The sequence below is a fragment of the Porites lutea genome, chromosome 6, assembly GCF_958299795.1.
Source record: "Porites lutea chromosome 6, jaPorLute2.1, whole genome shotgun sequence".
In the NCBI taxonomy this organism is placed as follows: Eukaryota; Metazoa; Cnidaria; class Anthozoa; order Scleractinia; family Poritidae; genus Porites; species Porites lutea.
In genome coordinates, this window is record NC_133206.1 from 20903480 (window position 1) to 20923070 (window position 19591).

At 39.2% G+C, this 19591-nt stretch overlaps 3 protein-coding genes across 3 annotated transcripts in view; 1 reads left to right on the forward strand and 2 right to left on the reverse strand.

Moving 5' to 3' along the window:
* Positions 1-958: 958 nt before the first annotated feature.
* Positions 959-19591, reverse strand: part of LOC140940446 (fatty acyl-CoA reductase 1-like) — a 42052-nt gene continuing 23419 nt past the window's right edge. Inside the window, exon 14 of the mRNA XM_073389423.1 lies at positions 959-1179. Within this exon, the coding sequence (XP_073245524.1) occupies positions 1048-1179 (132 nt within the window). The 3' untranslated portion in view covers positions 959-1047. The remainder of the gene's footprint in view (positions 1180-19591) is intronic.
* LOC140940641 (uncharacterized) lies at positions 6151-11041 on the forward strand. Its single transcript, XM_073389630.1, has 4 exons — positions 6151-6170; positions 7539-8982; positions 9512-9709; positions 10889-11041. Exons 1-4 carry the CDS (start codon positions 6151-6153, stop codon positions 11039-11041), a joined length of 1815 nt encoding a protein of 604 aa, XP_073245731.1.
* LOC140940642 (trace amine-associated receptor 9-like) lies at positions 16401-17861 on the reverse strand. The gene has a single exon (XM_073389631.1). It carries the CDS (start codon positions 17859-17861, stop codon positions 16932-16934), a length of 930 nt encoding a protein of 309 aa, XP_073245732.1. The 3' UTR covers positions 16401-16931.

Consider the following 19591-nt stretch of genomic DNA (forward strand, 5'->3'; position numbering starts at 1 on the left):
GACTATAACTGATCAACCTAAACCTACTTTTCATTTCTTATTCATCATGAGATTTGCTGATTGTTTTCTTAATTAACTTTCTAAAGTAATTTATGATTACTGTTTTTCAAATTCTGACCAATAACACTCTTTTCACCCCTGAAAGGACCTTGATAGTTCGTGGCAAATGGCCTCTAGTTGGACACCATTAACGGCTCAAGGACCAGGGCCAGCCTGAGCACAACAAATATGCACCGGAACCAAACGGTCTGTACAGCTGGGAACTCCTTGATGTGCCACGAAATTTATCTCTGTTTTCATTACTTACACAAAATAATTTCGTGTTTAATACCACACCGGACCTTTTGGAGCCCACCCCTGGGAGGACCTAGAAAGTCAAGGCTTCTAGTTGGACAGCTTGAATGGCTCCAGGGCCCGGGCCAGCTTGTGGACACCAGATAAGCACTGGGTCCAAGCGGTCTGTGCGGCTGGGAACCTTTTAATTATGAGCCACGAAACGAAAAGAAACAAACAAAAGTACATCGTCCAACGAATGTTACCAAGTCTGGAAAACAACATAGGAAAAGTGCTTTAGTAAAAGAGTGCTCTTTGCTCATATAAGCAGTTCTTGACTTTATGCGCAGATTAGATCACGTTTTTTGTCAGATAAATCATGTAAGTAAAATTTGACGTCTCTAACATTTAGCCAGCAAAGGGGACGAATGTTTCTGGATTTAATGACAGTCGTGATCAGAAAAGCCGTTAAGAGTACGCGCTGTATCTCGAATAAGAGGGGATTTCCACCGTCGCGTAATTTTACGCGCGTAAATAAAATAGAGGCAATGTATGAAAAACCGCGTGTAAACTTGAGCGAAGTTCAACTCTTACGTTTTCGCGGGACATTCCGTACATTGCCTCTATTTTATTTACGCGCGTAACATGTACGCACGTAAAAATTACGCGACAGTGGAAATCCACCTTTACTGGCCCTATGCAGAAAGTAAGAATGAATGCATATTTTCTGGAACCACTCGCCTGCAAAATGAAAGGTAACAGTTATTTGACCACTTACTTGCGGATGCGACTATGTGCCACTGGAAGATTAGCCAGATCTTCTTTCAACAGGAATGTCTTAAGGCCGATGGTAAACCGCTTAAGATAGATTTCCCACTCAATATTTTCCACGTCAAAATTAAAAATCTGAAAAGGGAACAAGCGTATGATAGTGAAAATAAAATCATGGGTGAAAAATTGCTCCTAAATTCTTGCGCAAAATTTCAGCGTTGAATCCACATGTGAAATTACAGCAAAATTGCTAAGACAATGTTACGTCGACTTCGTACCAGATGGCGTCAAGGTTTAAAGATAACACGAATGAAGATGTCAGAGCATTTAAAGACAATAAGGAGTGCCTAAACACACGAAAGAACACAAATTTTATCAACAAGGATTCTAATGTATGTTTTAAACTTTTCAGTACTTGGAGTTTTCCATACGAACAAGTCAAAACTCACGATAAGCGTTATTGTCACCCATGACATAAAAAAGAGATATACTGGTGAAATCAAGAAACGATTTCACCTACATTTTGTCAAAATTCTTCTAATTTCACTCGTCACCATTTCTTTACACACGCAAATATTATTATTTGTCACAACAACAAAGAAAACCTCTTTGGCCGACTAACCTCTCGGTCCTGTGGACTCATGTCCTGTGGACTCATGTCCTGTGGACTCATGTCCTGTATCAAACCGCGATAATTCTCCATTGAAAACTGCAAATCACAGCAACATTCATTTCGTCAAAACATATTCAGCAACAACAAGAACAAAGCTAAGAAGACAGAGCATTTTTCAGTCGAATATCTTAAAATCAGTCGAAACTAATCGCTTTAAAACGGCCACTCCACTTACAGCCGCTTGAACTCTTCATTCAATAGAACATTACCGTAGGCCCGCGGGTGTCGGGTTTAGGGACGCTTCGACTGAACTTTGTCTGTCCAATCACACTTACAGAAGATAATCAAATGAACCAATCAGATATTAAACCAATGAGGTGTCCCCGGCGAAAAGCGCGGGAAAAAGCATACCAGCAAGTCACGACCGGTTTTAAAGTCAATTTTGATTGGCCGAGAAAGTGGCGCCCAAATATTGTCACGAAGGGTTTAGTGTGCGTTCCTTTGGGATGATTCGGATTAGAATCAGTGATCCGAGGTTACTCGGATCATGGTAAATCAAATGAACCTATGAAGTCTTTCAAAAGGATAAATTTATCGTCTCCTTTGATGTTTTATAATCCGATCGATCCGCTTACTGAGCCTCTTCCGGGTCATCCCAGCGGAACGCTTACTTAGTTGCATCAAAAGAAACTGTGGCAAGGTGTCGGTGGGGAGTTAAACACAAAATTTGATTTTATTAACTGAGCTATCAAAATCAATTTCTCACCGGAAAAAAAAAGATTCAAAAGCTGACATTTCGAGCTTAGCTAGCCTGCGAATACGGCCGTCTCTCCTAGGGACGTTTTTTTTTAACCTTTTAGGTCCCAAGAGTGACCAACATTTCTCCCAACAACATCAGCAGATCATCAAGAGTAAAGGTTATGAGAATTACTAAATTGATTACCAAAGGGAGAATACTTTAATCTTCAACCAAATTTTCTCCACTATTCTTAAAAGAAATGTATGGAGATCAGAGTGGAGAATCTGTATGTAGATCTTGGGCTTAAAGGGTTACGGGGAACAAGGAGAGATGGCGGTATTTTTCGCAGGCTAAGCGTAATTCTTCGTCACAGCGAATCAAGGGATTGTGCGTGGTTTACATATCGAACGGTGCAGCTACGCCATTGGTGGGAACATAGAAAAAACAAGTTGAATCAACCACAAAGTGAACCAATGAATGTTTTAAAGTAATACTGTCAAACCTCTTTAATACGTACATCAAAGGGACAGAACCAAGCGTCCGCTTTACAGAGGTGTCCGTATTATTGAGGTAATGAATGTACGATTTTTGGCATTTCTGGGACCAAACGAACCGTCCGTAACAGAGAGGTGTCCGTAGGGAGAGGTTAAACTGTAAACCCAAGGCGATATTTGTTACCTCCCAGCTTCTTATTGTAAAGTAGATCAAACTTCTGGTGGCTCTCTCCCGTTTTCCATAAAGCTTATTCACCCTGTACATAACAATAAAGCAATTCGCTGTTGTATGAAGTTTTTCAATAGTCGTTTCACCCTTCAACGCAAGGAACCCATTTTTAGCTCCCTTTCACAAGACGTTTCTGCTACATCATAAAATTTAAGTCAAGCGTAATAGAGAAGAGAAGTGATGACGTCAGATAAATTAAGGAATATAAATAGGTTAGCATATTTAGAAAGAACTAGACGAAAAGGCCCATCTTGCGAAAAAATCAGCCTGTTAGTGCAAAATTTGTGGGAAGATAATAAGCAACGTTATGCTCTGATGACTCCATATAAATGCCTAAGTAATTTATAAAATACGAAAGTACGAAGACGACGGCAACGGGGACTTCGAAAACACACTAGGGAGCTTTAGCATCGACGAAAGAGAAATCAAAGAAAAATTCGTCGTCGCCTGTTTACGTCCCCCTATAATGTGAAAATAGGCATTTTCACGTCGTAGTCCTGCAGTGACGGCAAAGAATTGTACAAAAAAGCGTGATTCCGGCGCAGAGTTGTAGACTACGAGTAGTCCCCCATTTTTCCTCAGGGATAGTAGAGCGAGCGAAACGCGATCGCGCGTGAAAATCACCCCACGCGAGCAAAGGCGACACGCTGCGTGTCTGCTTTTCTCGCGTGGGGTGATTTTCACGCGCGATCGCGTTTCGCTCGCTCTACTATCCCTGAGGAAAAATGGGGGACTACTCGTAGTCTAACAGAGTTGTTTTTGTTTTTTTTTTTTTACTTATCTAAACCTACTGCTTTTTGACGTTCTCGTTGCCGTCGTCGTCGTCGTTGCTAAAGCTCCCGAACTTTGTAAAAAAAACAAAAACAAAAACAAAAAAAACAAACAAACAAACAAAAAAAAAAACGGGGGACAGTAGATATATCTAGCAACCTTTGTGGCATTACAGGTGTGGTATGGAATCCCTAATGAAAGGGTTCCCAAGTCTCCACTAAAATAGTGGGTAAGGTGGGGAGGGAGGGTGTGTGTATACAAGGGTGTTGTGTGTATACAAACAGAACAGAAAAGTTAGATGTTAAGATTAGCACTGATAATGAGGGACGGGCAAACTGCAGAGCAGCTATGTCTACCTCAAAGAAGTGCAAAAATTTATTAGGTAGAAAGTAATAATTACTGAAATTCTAATAAGGATAGGATTAAATAAAATATATTAGTTGAAAAATAAAAAGAATAAGTATTGAGGGACTGGCAAACTGTCAAACAGCTATGTCAACCTCAAAATAGAGTTAGGATAAGTATAAGAGGATGAGGGGTTAGAAGGTAAAACAATAAGTGGGATGATAGGAAGGTGAAAGGGGAAAAGAGGGACCGGCAAACTGCAAAGCAGTCATGTCAACCTCTTCGAAAGTTAAAAATAAAGAAGAGAGAGGAGAAAAAAAAAACAAAAACAAAAACAAAAACAAAACAAAACAAAACAAAACAAAAAAACAAAAAAACAAAAAAACAAAAAAAAATTTATAATTATTAAAATAAAATAAAATAAAATGAATGATAAAAATAAAAATAAAAATTTTTAATAATAAAATGAAATAAAATAAATGATAGAAGGAGTGAAATAAAATAAAATAAATGAATAATAAAGGAGAGACTCTAGGGTAAACAAAGGAAAACAAAAAATCAAAGGAATTACTTCAATAACTTTAATGTGTAATTTTCTCTTCAAAAATAATTATAAGTAACAAACATGTTTGTGAAAAAAAAAAAAAATAATGAAAACGTAAAAATGCTTCTTTGGTGAAAACAAATTACAATAAGCCAGATGGTTTGTTAATTGATATAGTAAAACCACTATATGAGCTTCACATAATTGTTGATGTATAGTCGTTCTTAAAAATTTATCGAATCATTGAAATAGTTAAGATGAGATTGAAATATATTTGTTCTTAAAAAAACTCAAGGAATTATTGACTCTGAAAATTTTCCTTTCAGTAAGAGTTGAAATTGACTCAGTAGTTTCTCCAGTAACTATAGCGACATCTGCAGAGTTACAAAAATTCTGAAATAATTTTTAAAATTGGATAATACTCTAAATTATCGGATAATATACAAGATTAGAATTAAGTAAAGGAAAATGTCACATGTAAGCTCCCATAAAAAAAGGGGGGGAAGGGGGGTGAAAGAAATGTATAGGATAAGAACTTTCATGATGAAACTGTTATAAGTAGTATAACTTGAATTATTACAAAAATGTAATTGAAAGAGAATTTAAATGGTTAGTTGTTAGTCGCTCTTTTGTGTTTGCTGACATTAAAAATAATTTATTATAAGGAATACAACTTGTAATTTTTTTAAAAAATATTTTTTCGGAAGAGAATTTAAAAAGGTTAGTCGTTAATTGTTAGTCGATCTTTTTTGTCCATTAAGGTAAAGCCATTCTTCAGAGTGCAGATCAAAGTAAAACCAGATGTGTGATTTGTTGTCCATGTTGCTGAGAAGAAAGTCTAGCTGGCGGGCACGTTTTTCTGCCTTTTTGTCAGTGGTCCAGTGTTGTGACGTCAGAATCCAGTGTGAAGTGAGGTGGGGTGAACAGGATCAGTGATCCGAGATCACTCGGATAATGGTAGATTAAGGGACGGAACATTAGAAAACTCATAACGGAGGTGGGGGCGGGCGAAGTACAAAAAAAAATATTCGCGCAAGGCAAAATAAAAGGAAAAAATTCATGCACGAAAATTAACCCTAAAAGATATTCATGCTACGGCCTAAAAACAGTTCACAAAAGGAATTTGATAACGAAAAAAATTCCTGTGGCTCAAAAATTCCCCACCCCCCACGATATCTTTTCTAATGGTCCGCCCCTCAATGAACCGTTGAATCTATCCTAGACAAGGATTCATCACAGGCATCCCAAGCTCACGTTATGCGTTATGCGTTATGCAAATTTAACTTTCTTACAAGAGAGTCGGTGTCACGTTTTAGAAATGAGGAGGAGGAGGAGGGAAAATAATAAAATTGTGGAGGAGGGAATAAAAAAATGGAGGAGGGAAACGCAGGGTAAAAAAAAAATAGCTTGCTTTCTTTGACTATTTTCATAGATTCCTTCTAAATCAATTTGTATTTTTTTATTTTATTTTAGGGTCATAAAGTGGATTTCTTGTGTCTTAAGAGACGTGTCTGATTTTATCGCGAGCATTTAATAGTCGCGTATTTCAATTGATCCTTCTTAAGTTTTTTATTGTTTTGTGTCATAATATGTCAAGACTGTCCGTTGGGTCTAGCTGTAGAGGCAATTTGTATGCAAATGTCGGGTTGTTAACCCGCATAATCATGAACTGACTAACGGTCCGTGAAAATGAGAAGACTTCAATAGTTTTTCATTTCCTCGAGATAGAACGGAGACAACGGTTTTGTTATAGTCAGACAAAATTGAAGTAAAGAGTTTTCAGCTCTACTTTGTGTATGCGCGTGTGTGTTTTGTTTATATATCCGATTTATAGCGCTAAATAAGATATAGTAAGCCGTTTCTCGCGTTGCTAGGTGATCGCTTCTCTTATTCGTAGTTTTTTCAATAGACGGTCCAAAAACTGGGCTCAAGTTACTAAACGGGCAAGCCTATTGTGCCTAGAGTAGTAGAGAGACGCATATTAGTAAACCTATACGGAATTAGTATGCAGGAAGGCACTCAATTAGTATGGAGGAAGAGCCTCATTAGTATGGAGGAAGACGCTGACTAGGCACTTAATAAGTATGAAGGAAGACAGTTATTAGTATGCAGGAATACCCTCATTAGTATGGAGGAAGACAGTTATGCATATTAATAAAAAAGAAGACAGGGGAAGACATACTAGACTACTAAAACCATATACCCTGAACCTCTGCTGGGCCTAAACAATTCGTAAGGGGTTTGTTTAAGGAGGACTTATATCCCGAGGGGGGGGGGGGGGGGCTTATAACCGAACTGAAACAAGGCCTATTATGGGAAATGTGAAAAATAATGAGTGAAAAGGCTCGACACTGGACCTACAGATGTTAAGTTGGTCGTGCTAACCTCTCGCTCACCGCACCTCTACACGCTTATATCATGTTAGAAAGCTAAAGAATGATGAATTTATCTTTCCCATTTTGTTTCTCGCTCTTCAGGTACAAAATCAATGCAATCACCAACAGAATGGGAAAGTATATCTGACATGTCCATCGAGATTAGTAGTTCACGCCAATCAATGTCATTATCACCATCGTCAACACCACTTTTGTCATCATCGACATCGTTGTCATTTTTAATCACATCGACAACCTCACTATCGGCATCGTCAGCTACGCATTCACAATCGTTTCATTCATTATCATCATTAACTGTCACGCCTGATCTGGCTTCATTGACATCTTTGTCATTGTCATCACGATCAATATCATCGCCTTCAGTGTTGTCCTCATCCTCATCCTCGACACCAACACCATCGCCCACTTCACAGTCAAGGACTTCATCACCACAGATGCCTCTATCATCATCATCATCATCATCGCTCTCATCTGCATCATTACCATCATCAGAGTCAGTCCTATTAACAATGGCATTATCGTCACCATCGCTATCATCAACACTACAAATAGACAATCACCATCAGGGTTATCACAAGCAACAACACCGCCAACGTCCTCAACGCTATTATCGTCCCCATCGTCATTAGAGTCGCCTGCTCTATCGCAATCATCGTCACAATCGGCATCGTCATCACCACCTCCATCACAGTCATTATCGTCAGCGCCATCTCTATCACAGTCGCCTACACAATCGGTATCGTCATCACCAGCTCCATCACAATCGCCAACACAATCGGTATCATCATCATCTTCTCCACCTCAATCACAGTCATCATCACTATCGTCATTGCTATCGTCATCATCGTCCCCACCTCTATCACAGTCATCATCGCCATCGCCAACTCCATCAAAATGGCCGATACAATCGGTATCATCATCATCATCGTCATCACCAGCTTCATCACAATCGCCTTCACAAACGGTATCATCATCATCATCGTCCCCACCACCATTACAGTCATCATCGGATACACCAGTTCCATCACAATCGGTATCATCATCATCATCATCACCATCGTCCCTTTCTCCGTTACAGTTATTATCACTACCAGCTCCATCAAAATCGGCAACGCACTCCGTATCATTATCATCAGTGTCATCATCATCGTTCCAGCCACTATCACAGTCATCACCAGTTCCATCGCCATCAGCATCATTATTTCTACCGCCAACGTCATCACAATCATCGTCATTTTCGCCATCACAGTTGATATCGTCATCGTCAACAGCATTGCTATCACCATCGTCATCATTACCATCACCATGGCAATCGTCATCACAATCAATGTTGTCATCGGCAGCTCCATCACAATCACCAGTGACTTTCCGATTGATTCGAGGTTCTGTAACCATTGAGTACAAGTGGACCCCTACCTATTCCGATATCAACTCAGAGGATTACAAAACGCTTCATAGTGAACTCACTGAACATTTAACCAAAGTGCTCAAGAAAGCATACGACGAACTTTTTATAAAGGTGGAAATAAGTAACTTCCGTCAAGGAAGCCTCATTTTCGATTACAGAATTTACTTCAAAATCACATGGAGCGTAAGCAGAACCGACGGATTGAAAGATGTCATTAGGAGAGCGGAAGGTGGTGATAATAAGTTCAACCACACTACTAGTGTAAGCATCACGAGTGTATTTCCTACTGCGTGCCCTGAGGAACAAAAAGATAGTTCAGGATTAGCACGATGGATCATTGTTCTCATCGTGTGTGGTCCCGTGATAGTCATCTTACTGATTCTTGTGGGAATTCAAAAGGTAAGTTCCTCTTTGTTCAGAGCTCGTGCCTTCGAAGGTTATTCTTTACTCCAATCTCGTAATTCAATGGTAATGCTTAACGTATTGGTAGCACATAAGGCTACCCGGCAAAAATCGAGGTATCGTATTGTTCTTATCGTTACATAGGGGGAAGGGTGGTGTTGGAATCTCAGGTGTAATTTACGTTTCGGATCATTTCATAACTGACAAAATGGAAAATTGTATTCACAGCTCCCTTATCATATAGCTTAAACTTTAACTCCAATTCGTCATGATCACCATAATCAATCATTTGCCGTGCTTAAGTATAAACAAGTGTTACAACCTGATTTTCTCGGCGAGAGGACGTCGAGGGAAACCATCAGGTTGATAAAAGAGGTCACGTGAACAGACAGTAATCTTCATATTTCGGAACTCGGAACATTTTCCCACGATGTCTGTCTTCCTCTCTGGCGCACGCTCCGTCCAGTGTTCTTATCACAAATGATCTCACCGTAACATGCAATCTTGTACTCTCTTGTTTCGGCAGGTACAAAACAACAGACTCAAAAACAGCGCGTTTCAAGGGAGGAGCATTTATAAGTTCCGTGACGAGAAAAGACTATTTGTGCAGAAGAATGTCTACAACCCTTCTAGCTCCTCATTTGAAATGTACCAGTTGTCTGGCTCCGAACAAATATACACACCCAAGACGGCCTCTGCACGCCCTCATAGTAAAGAACTCAAGGTGAGAATTACTAGTGCAATAGTTTGTCTACGCGTTTCGTTTTCATGGTATGTTACCATTCCTCAATTAAATGCCGGGACTATTTTGGCCTTTTATCGGCTGGTAAAATGGGAAATAAATCTTTACTGGAAAATGGAAGAGAGAATTGGGGGAGGGGGGTGGGTATGAAGGAGGCGGGGATCAGGGAGTCTAAACCAACAGCTTTCCTTACCTTGCATTCCTGGCCACCCCTTCCAACCCCATCCTTCACCCACAAAAGTAACTCTTTCGCTTTGATTTTCGAGCTCAGACGAATATAGTCAATTCTGATTTATTGGCAAAAAGTTTACCCTCCAGGTTTCAAACACCAATTTCTTAATCTAGTTTAGCACCTTTCCTGTGTTGCCACCTAAAAAGGCACTTGCAAATTTGTCATTACTAAATAGATATATAAAACTCGTATACAGGACTGGACTTGGATTACAGGGTTGAGGGGTAAAGGAGGTGGCAGTAATTACTGACCCTTTAGGTGTTACTACGATTATGGTTACAAAAAAAAGGTTACAAAAAAAATACAAAGAAATACTCCTGACACGTCCCTACTCGTCCCTCGCAGCCTCTCCCTAGTGGCGCACTGAGTGTGATGGGAAAGAGGAAAGCGAGGGAGAGAGTTCTTCCCTTTAATTTCCATTCCCATCAATCTCTGCTCCTGGCGTGCGCGTTACGCAAAGCCCCGGGGAGTGGGGGGGGGGGGGGGGTACTTTAGGAATTTCTGGGTGGGGATGTGCCGCTGGGACCCTGGAACCCTTAACCTATACCAGAGCTAGTTCAACTGAATTTTGCTACCCTATACTAGAATAAACTCCCAAATCCCTCCTATCCTAGAGTAGCTGTTTCCTTAGTCTAGATAAAATATTCAACCAAACGCTCTGATTTATATACCCTATCCTAGAGTAAACTGCTTGAAAACCATACCCTTCACAGCGGCACATACCTATATAGCCCATATACGGCAGTGCCCCCCCCCCCCCCTTCCCGGGCGCAAAGCCGACCGGTGACTAGTCAGGAAATACTTCACAGGAAAATCCTACCCTGACCATCAATGATTTCAGTCGATAAACGTACAATTTATAGATGATCATGAAGAATTAAAAGATCATAGCTGATTGTTTACCCTCAATTTTTTTTGTCTTTATTCAGACATTTAGTCCAGAACAGGAGAACTTAGCAACAGGCTTCTCGAATAGGAATTTCCTTGCTGATGGAGAAATGGAGATCCAAGAAAATGACAGTAAGCCAAGGGACGATGGCGACGGAGAGGAAAAAGTGGATCGTGATCAGGGAAATCAGTGATGAGCACGTAGCTCAGTTATACGGAGCATATAATTGTTCCCTTCAAAATAATAAACATGCAAACGCTTGAATTATCAGCTGTAGTAACTAACGCATAACTTTGCTTGTAAGATAATACTCACGTAATTATCGGTATGAATAACTTATAAACACAACGAAGGCGCCAAGAGAAATCATGTAAGACCAAATAAGCTGTCACATTAATGTAGCGTATAATTGGGATTTTGCATTGAATTTGTAAAATAATATGCATGTTATTGCTTGCATGATATCCGTTGAGAACCATAATCAGGGGCACCCGACGAGAATATAGTTCAAAACCACATAAACATAGCATTGTGAAACGTATTTTAGTATTTAAACGTTAGATGAAGGCATATTTTTATCCCCTAAAAATTTTTCATCTGTTCGGATTTCCTAGCTGAAAGTCTAGTGATCCGAAAATTATAGGGATCAAAAGTTATGTTTTCGAAAATTTCAGTCAGAAAAAAGGCTCCCGAAAATTCTAGGTCACCTTTTAAGGGTAAAAATCCGTTAAAAATGGGCAATTATACCATTTTTCAGATGTTCGAAAATCCTAGGAGAGTCAGGCAAGCTAGAAACTTTACAGCAAATGTTCCGAAAATTCTAGATCTCAAATCGTCTTCCGAACAGATATTTTGTTGTCGTCGGGTGCCCCTGCATAATGCCGGATTACACCAAGGATAGATTATCAAAAACGTGAAACCAAGTGAACAACAACAACAACAACAACGGCACTGAAACATTTGCACAGTCGAAACTGACGCAGTTCATTAGCAGAATGATCCGGAAACTCAATATGTAGAAACAACGCCAAAAGGAAAAGAAAATCTGCGCGTGTGCGTTCAGTGCGAGTCTTATTATGCTACATACATATACACTCATCATACAGACATGCGTAAAATAGATTACATGCTAATGTATTATAGTATTAAAGTACTATAGTATTAAAGCACCTACAAAATAAAAATCAACAGAGAAATGTAAACATTTCAATTCTCTTTTAATTCTACGTTGAAAATCAGTCTCTCAATGGCCCGGGCATCGTTATTTAAACTTACTCGATAAATGAGTTGCTGTTATTATTGAATTTGGGGTTACTTAGAACCCGTTTTACGGTATGTGAAGGAGAGGGTCACAGTCCCAGTCCAGTCAACTTCAGCGGCGGTTATATGAGGATAAAGTTTTCAAGCACGCTCTGCATGATTTTCTCGCCTTGACAGAGTCGACCCAGCTGGGCGAGCCAACGTGTCAATACAGCTATTTCGAGAAAGGTTAACAGAAAAATGTGCTCGCGACAATCCCGAACGGTAATTCGGGATATGATCAATACGCTGTTCCTGACTCTGTAGCTGTCGAATCTTCCATTGTTGCTTTCCTTTAGCATTAGGAAACATACGTCCATAGCCTCTCGTGCCATTCTTCCAAATGTTTTTGAAGAACAGTGAACTCAAAACCACCCACAATATACCTTTCGGGATTGTCGCGTGTACTTTTTCGGACAACCTTTCTCGAAATTGCTGTATGGAGAAAAGTTGACCCGGCTAGGAGGGTGACCCTACCACCCTAAAAGAGTGATCCGGCAAGGCGGGTCATCCTTTTAGCCAAGCCAAGTTTCTGTTTCTCATGTTAACGGTACACCACGTTTTCTAATGAAATGTATAAAAAGTTGGCTCGCCCAAGGTAGCTCAGATAAGCGGGTGATCCTTTTTTACCGAGACATGTTTTCCCCTTAATAACGAGGCCTTAACATGTTGGATACAACCATCGTATTTCTAAGAAGTTTTGACGCCACTATTCAGACGATCTCAGAAAACGGGGAACTCAGCTGGAATTAGCAGGAAAATGTTACGGTTGGCGTTTGCTGCTTTTTCCATTAGAGCTCCGTTTTTAGGCCTTCTTTCTCAGTCAAATATATTCATTTGAGCTACATACCTTTTCTTTTAAAATTTAATCCTTTTTTCATTCAGCACCCTTAAACTCCCATGGTTTACCCTATAGTTGCAGGAAGCATATGGTGTATAAGCTCCCGGCTTCTATTTAGGCTTCCTTGTCATTACCACTTTAAAAATTTAATTTTGTAAATAACTTAGTTAGAATAGTGTATATTATCTTTAATGTATTATAAATTGCTGTTATATTGTTGTATTTATATGTGGTTAATGGCAAAAATGAATGAATGAATGAATCTTTAAGTTTAAGGAGTGCACGAAAGCTTACGGTCGATTTCTGAACAATCTTTAACCTACCTATTCAAGCTGTTCAGTTTGTCACCTCTGAGTTCAGTGCTGTCAGTCGACGAGCGTAAACTTCTGAAACTTGGTAGATCTGTCTTAGAATTTCAACTTGTTCAAATCCAGGTGGATGTATTCTTCTACAATATTTATCATTGATGCAGGAGAGTAGTTAAAGCTCTTGATCTCTTGATAGCGATACTCTGATCAATACGAGGTATTTTAAACCCTTGAAAGCTGTCCTTGGATGAACCGCCGGAATTCATCGATTTAAGGGAGTTTCGTTATACAAATGCAAGGTACGTACTAAACCCGGTATTCATACATAACATAGCGTCCTTTGATGAACCGCCCCAATTCATCGAAGGAGTGATAATCTTTCGTAGAAAGTGGGTAATACGTCAGCAAAACTGGAAATTTCGTTATTCAAAAAGCGGGCTCTTGACCCAGTACATACTCACATAAATTATCAGCGGGGTGGTTCTTGTTATAACGATGGAAATTTTTAATCATCTTAGAACAAGTGCTTTTGTAGACTGGCCCCAGTCGTTGACAAGTTTAGTAGGGAGAGCTATCCATTATCTCTCGCCAGTGAATCACGTGTTAATCCAACCAACTGCGTTATCCACTTGATAGAGAGTATTCAGTGGATAACTAATAATAGCTCTATCTACCATATGAACAACCGTGGCCGATGAAGAGTTTAGATTCACGTCTCCTTACTGCTGATAGAAGGCGAGAACGTAGGGACATATTTGAAATCTAATATCACAATGACGATGATGATGTTTGGATTTTTTTTTTTTGCTATAGGCTTGTCGGTCAGTAGCCTGCGAACAGCAGACGCATTTCCGGTCGTCGCTTCTCTCCCTCGGAAATGCGTCTGCTGTTCGCAGGCTAGTCGGTCAGGGATGCAATGCACATTTCTGAAACGTTAGCTAAGTCGATAAACGGAAAACGTTTCCTAAGTGCGTGTTTCGCAGCTTGTCTTACTTCTATTATCTTCAGCAGAAAAGCAGTTTTAATAAATTAAAGTAATAATTATTCCAAAATTCAAGGCCTAGTGAGAAAGGAACTTTGAGAAGTTAAAGTCCTTTCTGTACTAGGAAGCCAATTTTAAAAAGTCTCTGAATATGCGATTGCAAGTATCGGCTGGTAAAGAGGTGGACGGAGAGTGATTAAAACGTTTGTAAATAGACACAAAGTCGACACGGAGGTATAGAGGTTCCCCAGTGGGTTTTTCGGGATCCGTGCGGTTTCGTTGCGTTGCGTTACGTTATTCTAAAATTTCTGAGAGTGAATCTGTTTCTGTAGGGGCATGAACTTGCTAATTCGTTTCTTTTGTTCAGAGTACATAAGTGTTTTTTACAAATATCAGATAAAAACAGATAAAAAATGTTTTCTTGGAGGCACGGATTACAATTTTTGCTAGCCTTGTCATATGGTTTACAATTCCTGAGTACTTTCCCCTGCACCTGAAAGGATCTGTTGGCATCTTTGAGGGTCCACACCTGTTTGGACAGTTCCGTCTCGTTTCTTCTGTTCGCGTGTCGGAATGATGTCAAGTGATTTCTGCACTGTTCTTTGATGTAAGTGGCTACTGAGTCCAATGTATGATTCTGTTGTTGTTCCAGTCGTTACAGTCGCTTGGTAAATCACGTTTTGTCTGAGGCAATTACCGTCAAGAAACCGGAATACCCTCTTGAAGGTAATTGCCTGCAACCTGACAATTAAACTTCAAAGAACGTTGCAGAAATCACTTGACATTAAAATTGTGACTCGTTGAAATACTTCTAGGGACCACTACTGACTTACTGCCCGGCGTCAGATAGAGGCTTTTAATCGGCCTTTTAATGATTTTTCATTGTTTTAAATTGCCAAGTAGTAGAGTGAGTTGATTTTTTTGCTAAGCCAAGTTCAAAAATCCAGGTAAAACTATATATATATTATACATATATACTTTCCCCATATACAGTAACTTGTACATAGCCCCTCTATCTGTTGTTCGATTAGTTTACAGCTTGTTGACTGTTGTTCTTCTTCTATTTGTAAAGTAAACTGAATTACGTAGGCTAGTAAACAATCCATAATTCGAGGTAAAACTTTCACAGTTTGCCGGACCGCTACCGATGGCTAAGATTGATGCACTTACCTATAATAATTATTCAAATTAAAGTTTAATTACAAATAAAGTGAAAACAACGAAAGACTACCATTTCTCCGAGAAGACAAGTTTTTACTATGACTCACCAAACAATCAGTTGGCCAAATCAACATGTTCCTGTTTTTCTGTGTGACGCGCAAATTACCAAGCTCAGCCAAACTTTCAAATCCAAGCAGTTTTCTCGCCTCTTTTTTTCCCGAGATATGCTGTCTTGTCATGCGGGCCCGTAGGAACGAATTTGAAAGTGAGGGGGGATAAAAGTTAGCAGTGCTGGTGGCGTACTCAACTGTTATATGAACCCAAGGCACATTTTTGTCCTAGGGCCCTAGGGCCTTGGTTATGTTCCATCTTTTAAGCTCTGTATATGAGCCTGTCTTCTTTAGCTCTTAGCTGAGAAAGCATTTCGCTTTTGCTACTAATTCCTGCTATAATTCGACCTCGCAACAGACTTTATTTTGGATAAAATAATTTATACGATGGCAAATAACAGCAGTAGGTAACAGTTAGTCATCTGAGCAATCCCCCGAGGGGGACTGATAATAGCCCCTTCTCCTCCATTGATATCACGTTACCATGTGGTTATTCTTAGTTTTGCAACCACGTGACAAGGCGACCATGTTGGGGGTCAGTAAAAAAGAATTGTTTTCTCGAAGAATTTACATGAAAATAGAGGTTACTTGCCAGAGAAGGGAAATGCTTTTGTTCTTGACGACCAAGATGGCCGCTGTGACGTCACCTGCAAACTAGAAGTATAAGGGTTCACTTTTCATTATATCTAAAAACAAAAGCGTTCGTATGCTCGCAAGCTTTTATTAAAATGACCTGTGTTAGACAAAAAAACAATGTTAATGTGTATTTATTGGCCATCAAATTTAACTTATATCATGTACTGGCCCTCAGATCATTATCCCACAATAAACATTGTTCGATTTTGAAAAAGCCTTCGGAAAAGTAATATTTTTGCGCCCTGATTAGTTTTACCAAACTGAACTTATGACGTTTGTTAAACTTGATTATACTATGAACATATATTGGCTTTTATGGTTATTAACAGCTGTTATTTATGCAGTGTATTTTCAAGATAAGTTCGCCATGTACCTCTCCAGTAAATTCGGCAGAACAGTAAAGCCCTCTGATTGTCTTCTGGCTTAAAAAACATTAGTCAAAAGAGTTTGTCGGTGTGATGTTGCGAGCAAGTGAGCTGTTCTCTTTAAGAATATGTGCCTGCTTCGTAGTCTTGATTGCCAGAGAACTAATTAGCTAACTGACTAGTTTTAGTGATATTTTCATTTTGTTTTATGATTATTAAACTTTTTAACATAAACAAATGATTTTGTTTGTATCTTTACAATCTGCAATGAAACAGAAAACAATCTTAAAGGTGCAATTCGGACTATGACATTTGTCTGGTTTTCTTATACATATTTTCTTATCAAGTTCGTTAGTAAATGTTCTTAGTCTAAGTCTTAGTTCAGGTACAGAAGTGTAGTTGTTGTAATGTTTCTTTCACAGCTTGTCTCACTTCTGTGATTTTCCAGCAGTACAGAAACGGGTTTAACGATGAGTTTAAAAACACTAAAGTAACTGTAAATTGCCTAGCAAGGTAAGTAGACAACGGCAACCGCCCTTGAGGTGTTAAAGCTACTGCTATACTGTACGGCAGATAACAAATAACCAATGTTACCTGCACCCACAGTGCACTGTACACTGCCTTTCTGTATCGAGCTATATTCAGTGTATTTGCTTGGCTCGATTGCCCTTGAACAACATGGTTCTGAACATGAATTTGGTTATGACGCAGAGACATGAAAATTTTTGTGTAGGCACAGATTGTAGTGACTAAACAAAAAGCTATAACAATATATCCGTACAATGAATTTATAAGAGGATTCAGAAAGGATGTAGATGCACCGACAACAGACACAATCCAACCACCAATAGCAATTAAGCGCGTTCTTTTCAAAGTTACAACTTGTCTGTATCTGAGACCCAGTAGCAAAGCAAGAAGTCTGTCCATGCTTATTGCAGTCAGTGTTATCAACGACATTGAACACAAAGTAACACCTGCGAAATATACTATGAAATGTGCGTAATAGCAAATATCCCATCTTTTGTTTACCGCAGATGTCCAATGAGCAACATACAGAGGCTCGACAATGATACCAACACAAAGATCAGTTATCGCTAGGTTACGATACAGGATTTTGGATGGCGGATGAATTGATGTGTCCTTGCGAAGGGCAACTAGGATCAGAGTATTCCCCAAAAATGCTGTAATTGACAAAAAAGTGTCAATGACAGAGAGAAAAACGAGCTCGCCATGTACCTCTCCAGTGAGTTCCACAGAGCAGTGAAGTTCTGCAATTGTTTGCGGGTTTTCACCTCCAGTAAAATTTTTCATTTCCAGGACTTTTCTGCGATCCGGCTACAGTCAACTGGACTCTTTTTTAATATATCTGTCTTCCTTATATGACTGCTACATACACCTTGTCAGCAAACAATTTAATATTTGCTCCGTATTTTCAGTTTATTAAACGATGGAATTAGACAATCTTGGTGCGTGCCTTTGTGTTGCCGCGCGAGTAGCCAGCAAATAGCACAATTGCCTGGCTCTTAGAAAACGAGTTAAACTGTTAGTAATAAAAAAGTCTATTAACCAAGTCTTGATCGATATTTCTGTTAAGCATATATTCAAATTGAGTAAAAAACGGTTTTCGTCAATTGCTAGAAGTTAAACTGACGCGCTCATAATGTCATCGCAGGCAGTGAGGTCTCAGTAACAATGTATAAATATTCAAATAATGGGCTCGAAAGTCTGGGCCATTTACGAGGTGGGAATTAAAGAAAATAAAACGTTCGTTCGAGCTTAGGATGTAACCTGTTTTTATCATATAAAAATCATGGAAAAAAGAATTGAATTCGACGATTAGCTGCGAGCAATCAGCAGTTTAATTTTAGTAAACATAGTGAGAGCAAGAACGAGAAAATTTTGCCAACGGAGGTGTTAAGTTTGTGAGCCGGCGAACATATGATATGCGGTGCCGTAAACTGCCGCTTAAAAGCCCTGGGATTATACATCTTTGTAAGGGTTTTTAGAAGGGCTCTTGATAAATTAAACGGAGGGGCTTATATTCGAGGGGGATTATAACGGAATTGGAAAAAGCTGTTCGAAACAAGCTAACGCAGTGCTGATTTAAATATGTTTTGCAGTTACAGCTTCAAAATATCATAATAAATCAAATTCATTTCAGTGCAAGTTAGAGGGGACAATATATTGGCGAGCCTGTTACTGGTGAGGCTTATATTAAAGTGTTTCTGTATTTTGTAGCTTCAAATTGCTTGTGCCGGTTTTCTATAAGCAGCTTTGACTGAAGTTCACATGGATGCCAGCACTAAATTGGCCCCATTTTCTTTAGAAGAGGAAGTCTTAACCGAGTATATCCCCAAACATATGTCAAACTTTGTGGGCTATAACTTTAACATCTTGGGCGGTTTATTTGCAATTGCTTAAATTGCTATTTCACTACGTCAAGATTATATATTCATTGAATTGCTTTTTAAACTTTATTGACCTTTATTTCCCCCGTTCACATCATCTCCCTGCGAGTCCAATTCGGATCTGTTATATGAAACGTAAAATATTTAAAATTAAAAACGCTATAGTGACGTTCATTTCTATTGAGTATAGTGAACCCAAAATATTAACACGGAACTTGCACCATCATATTTAGCTGTCCTTTTTTCTGTGAGAGAAAAATTAACTCGCCATGTACCTCTCCTCGACTCTCAAGTGAATTTTGCAGAACAATACAGTTCCGTCATTGTTTGTTAGTTTGTCATTACCACGACTTTTCACCGAAGCAACTACGCTCAAGCGAACCTCTTTTTAATATATCTGTTTTCCTTAAGTGATAGCTTCATCATGTCGAAAACCAATTAGATATGCGGTGGGCTGTATTTTCATTTTATTAAACGACGGAGTTATTGGCAATCTTGTTGCTGCCGTACAATTGGCAAAACAAAGAGCACAATTGTCTGGTTTTTAGAAAACGAGCTAAACTGTCATGATCAGTGATACAAAGTTTATTAACCGATTCTTGATCGATACATCTGTAGAACAAAGATTCAAAT

Coding starts and splice junctions, on each gene's coding strand:
- LOC140940641 (XM_073389630.1), top strand. CDS start 6,151: ATGGAGGAGGGAAACGCAGG. Junction 6,171..7,538: donor ATGGAGGAGGGAAACGCAGG/GTAAAAAAAAAA, acceptor CATCGCCTTCAG/TGTTGTCCTCATCCTCATCC. Junction 8,983..9,511: donor TTCTTGTGGGAATTCAAAAG/GTAAGTTCCTCT, acceptor TTGTTTCGGCAG/GTACAAAACAACAGACTCAA.
- LOC140940642 (XM_073389631.1), bottom strand. CDS start 17,861: ATGAAAAATTTTACTGGAGGTGAAAACCCGCAAACAATTGCAGAACTT.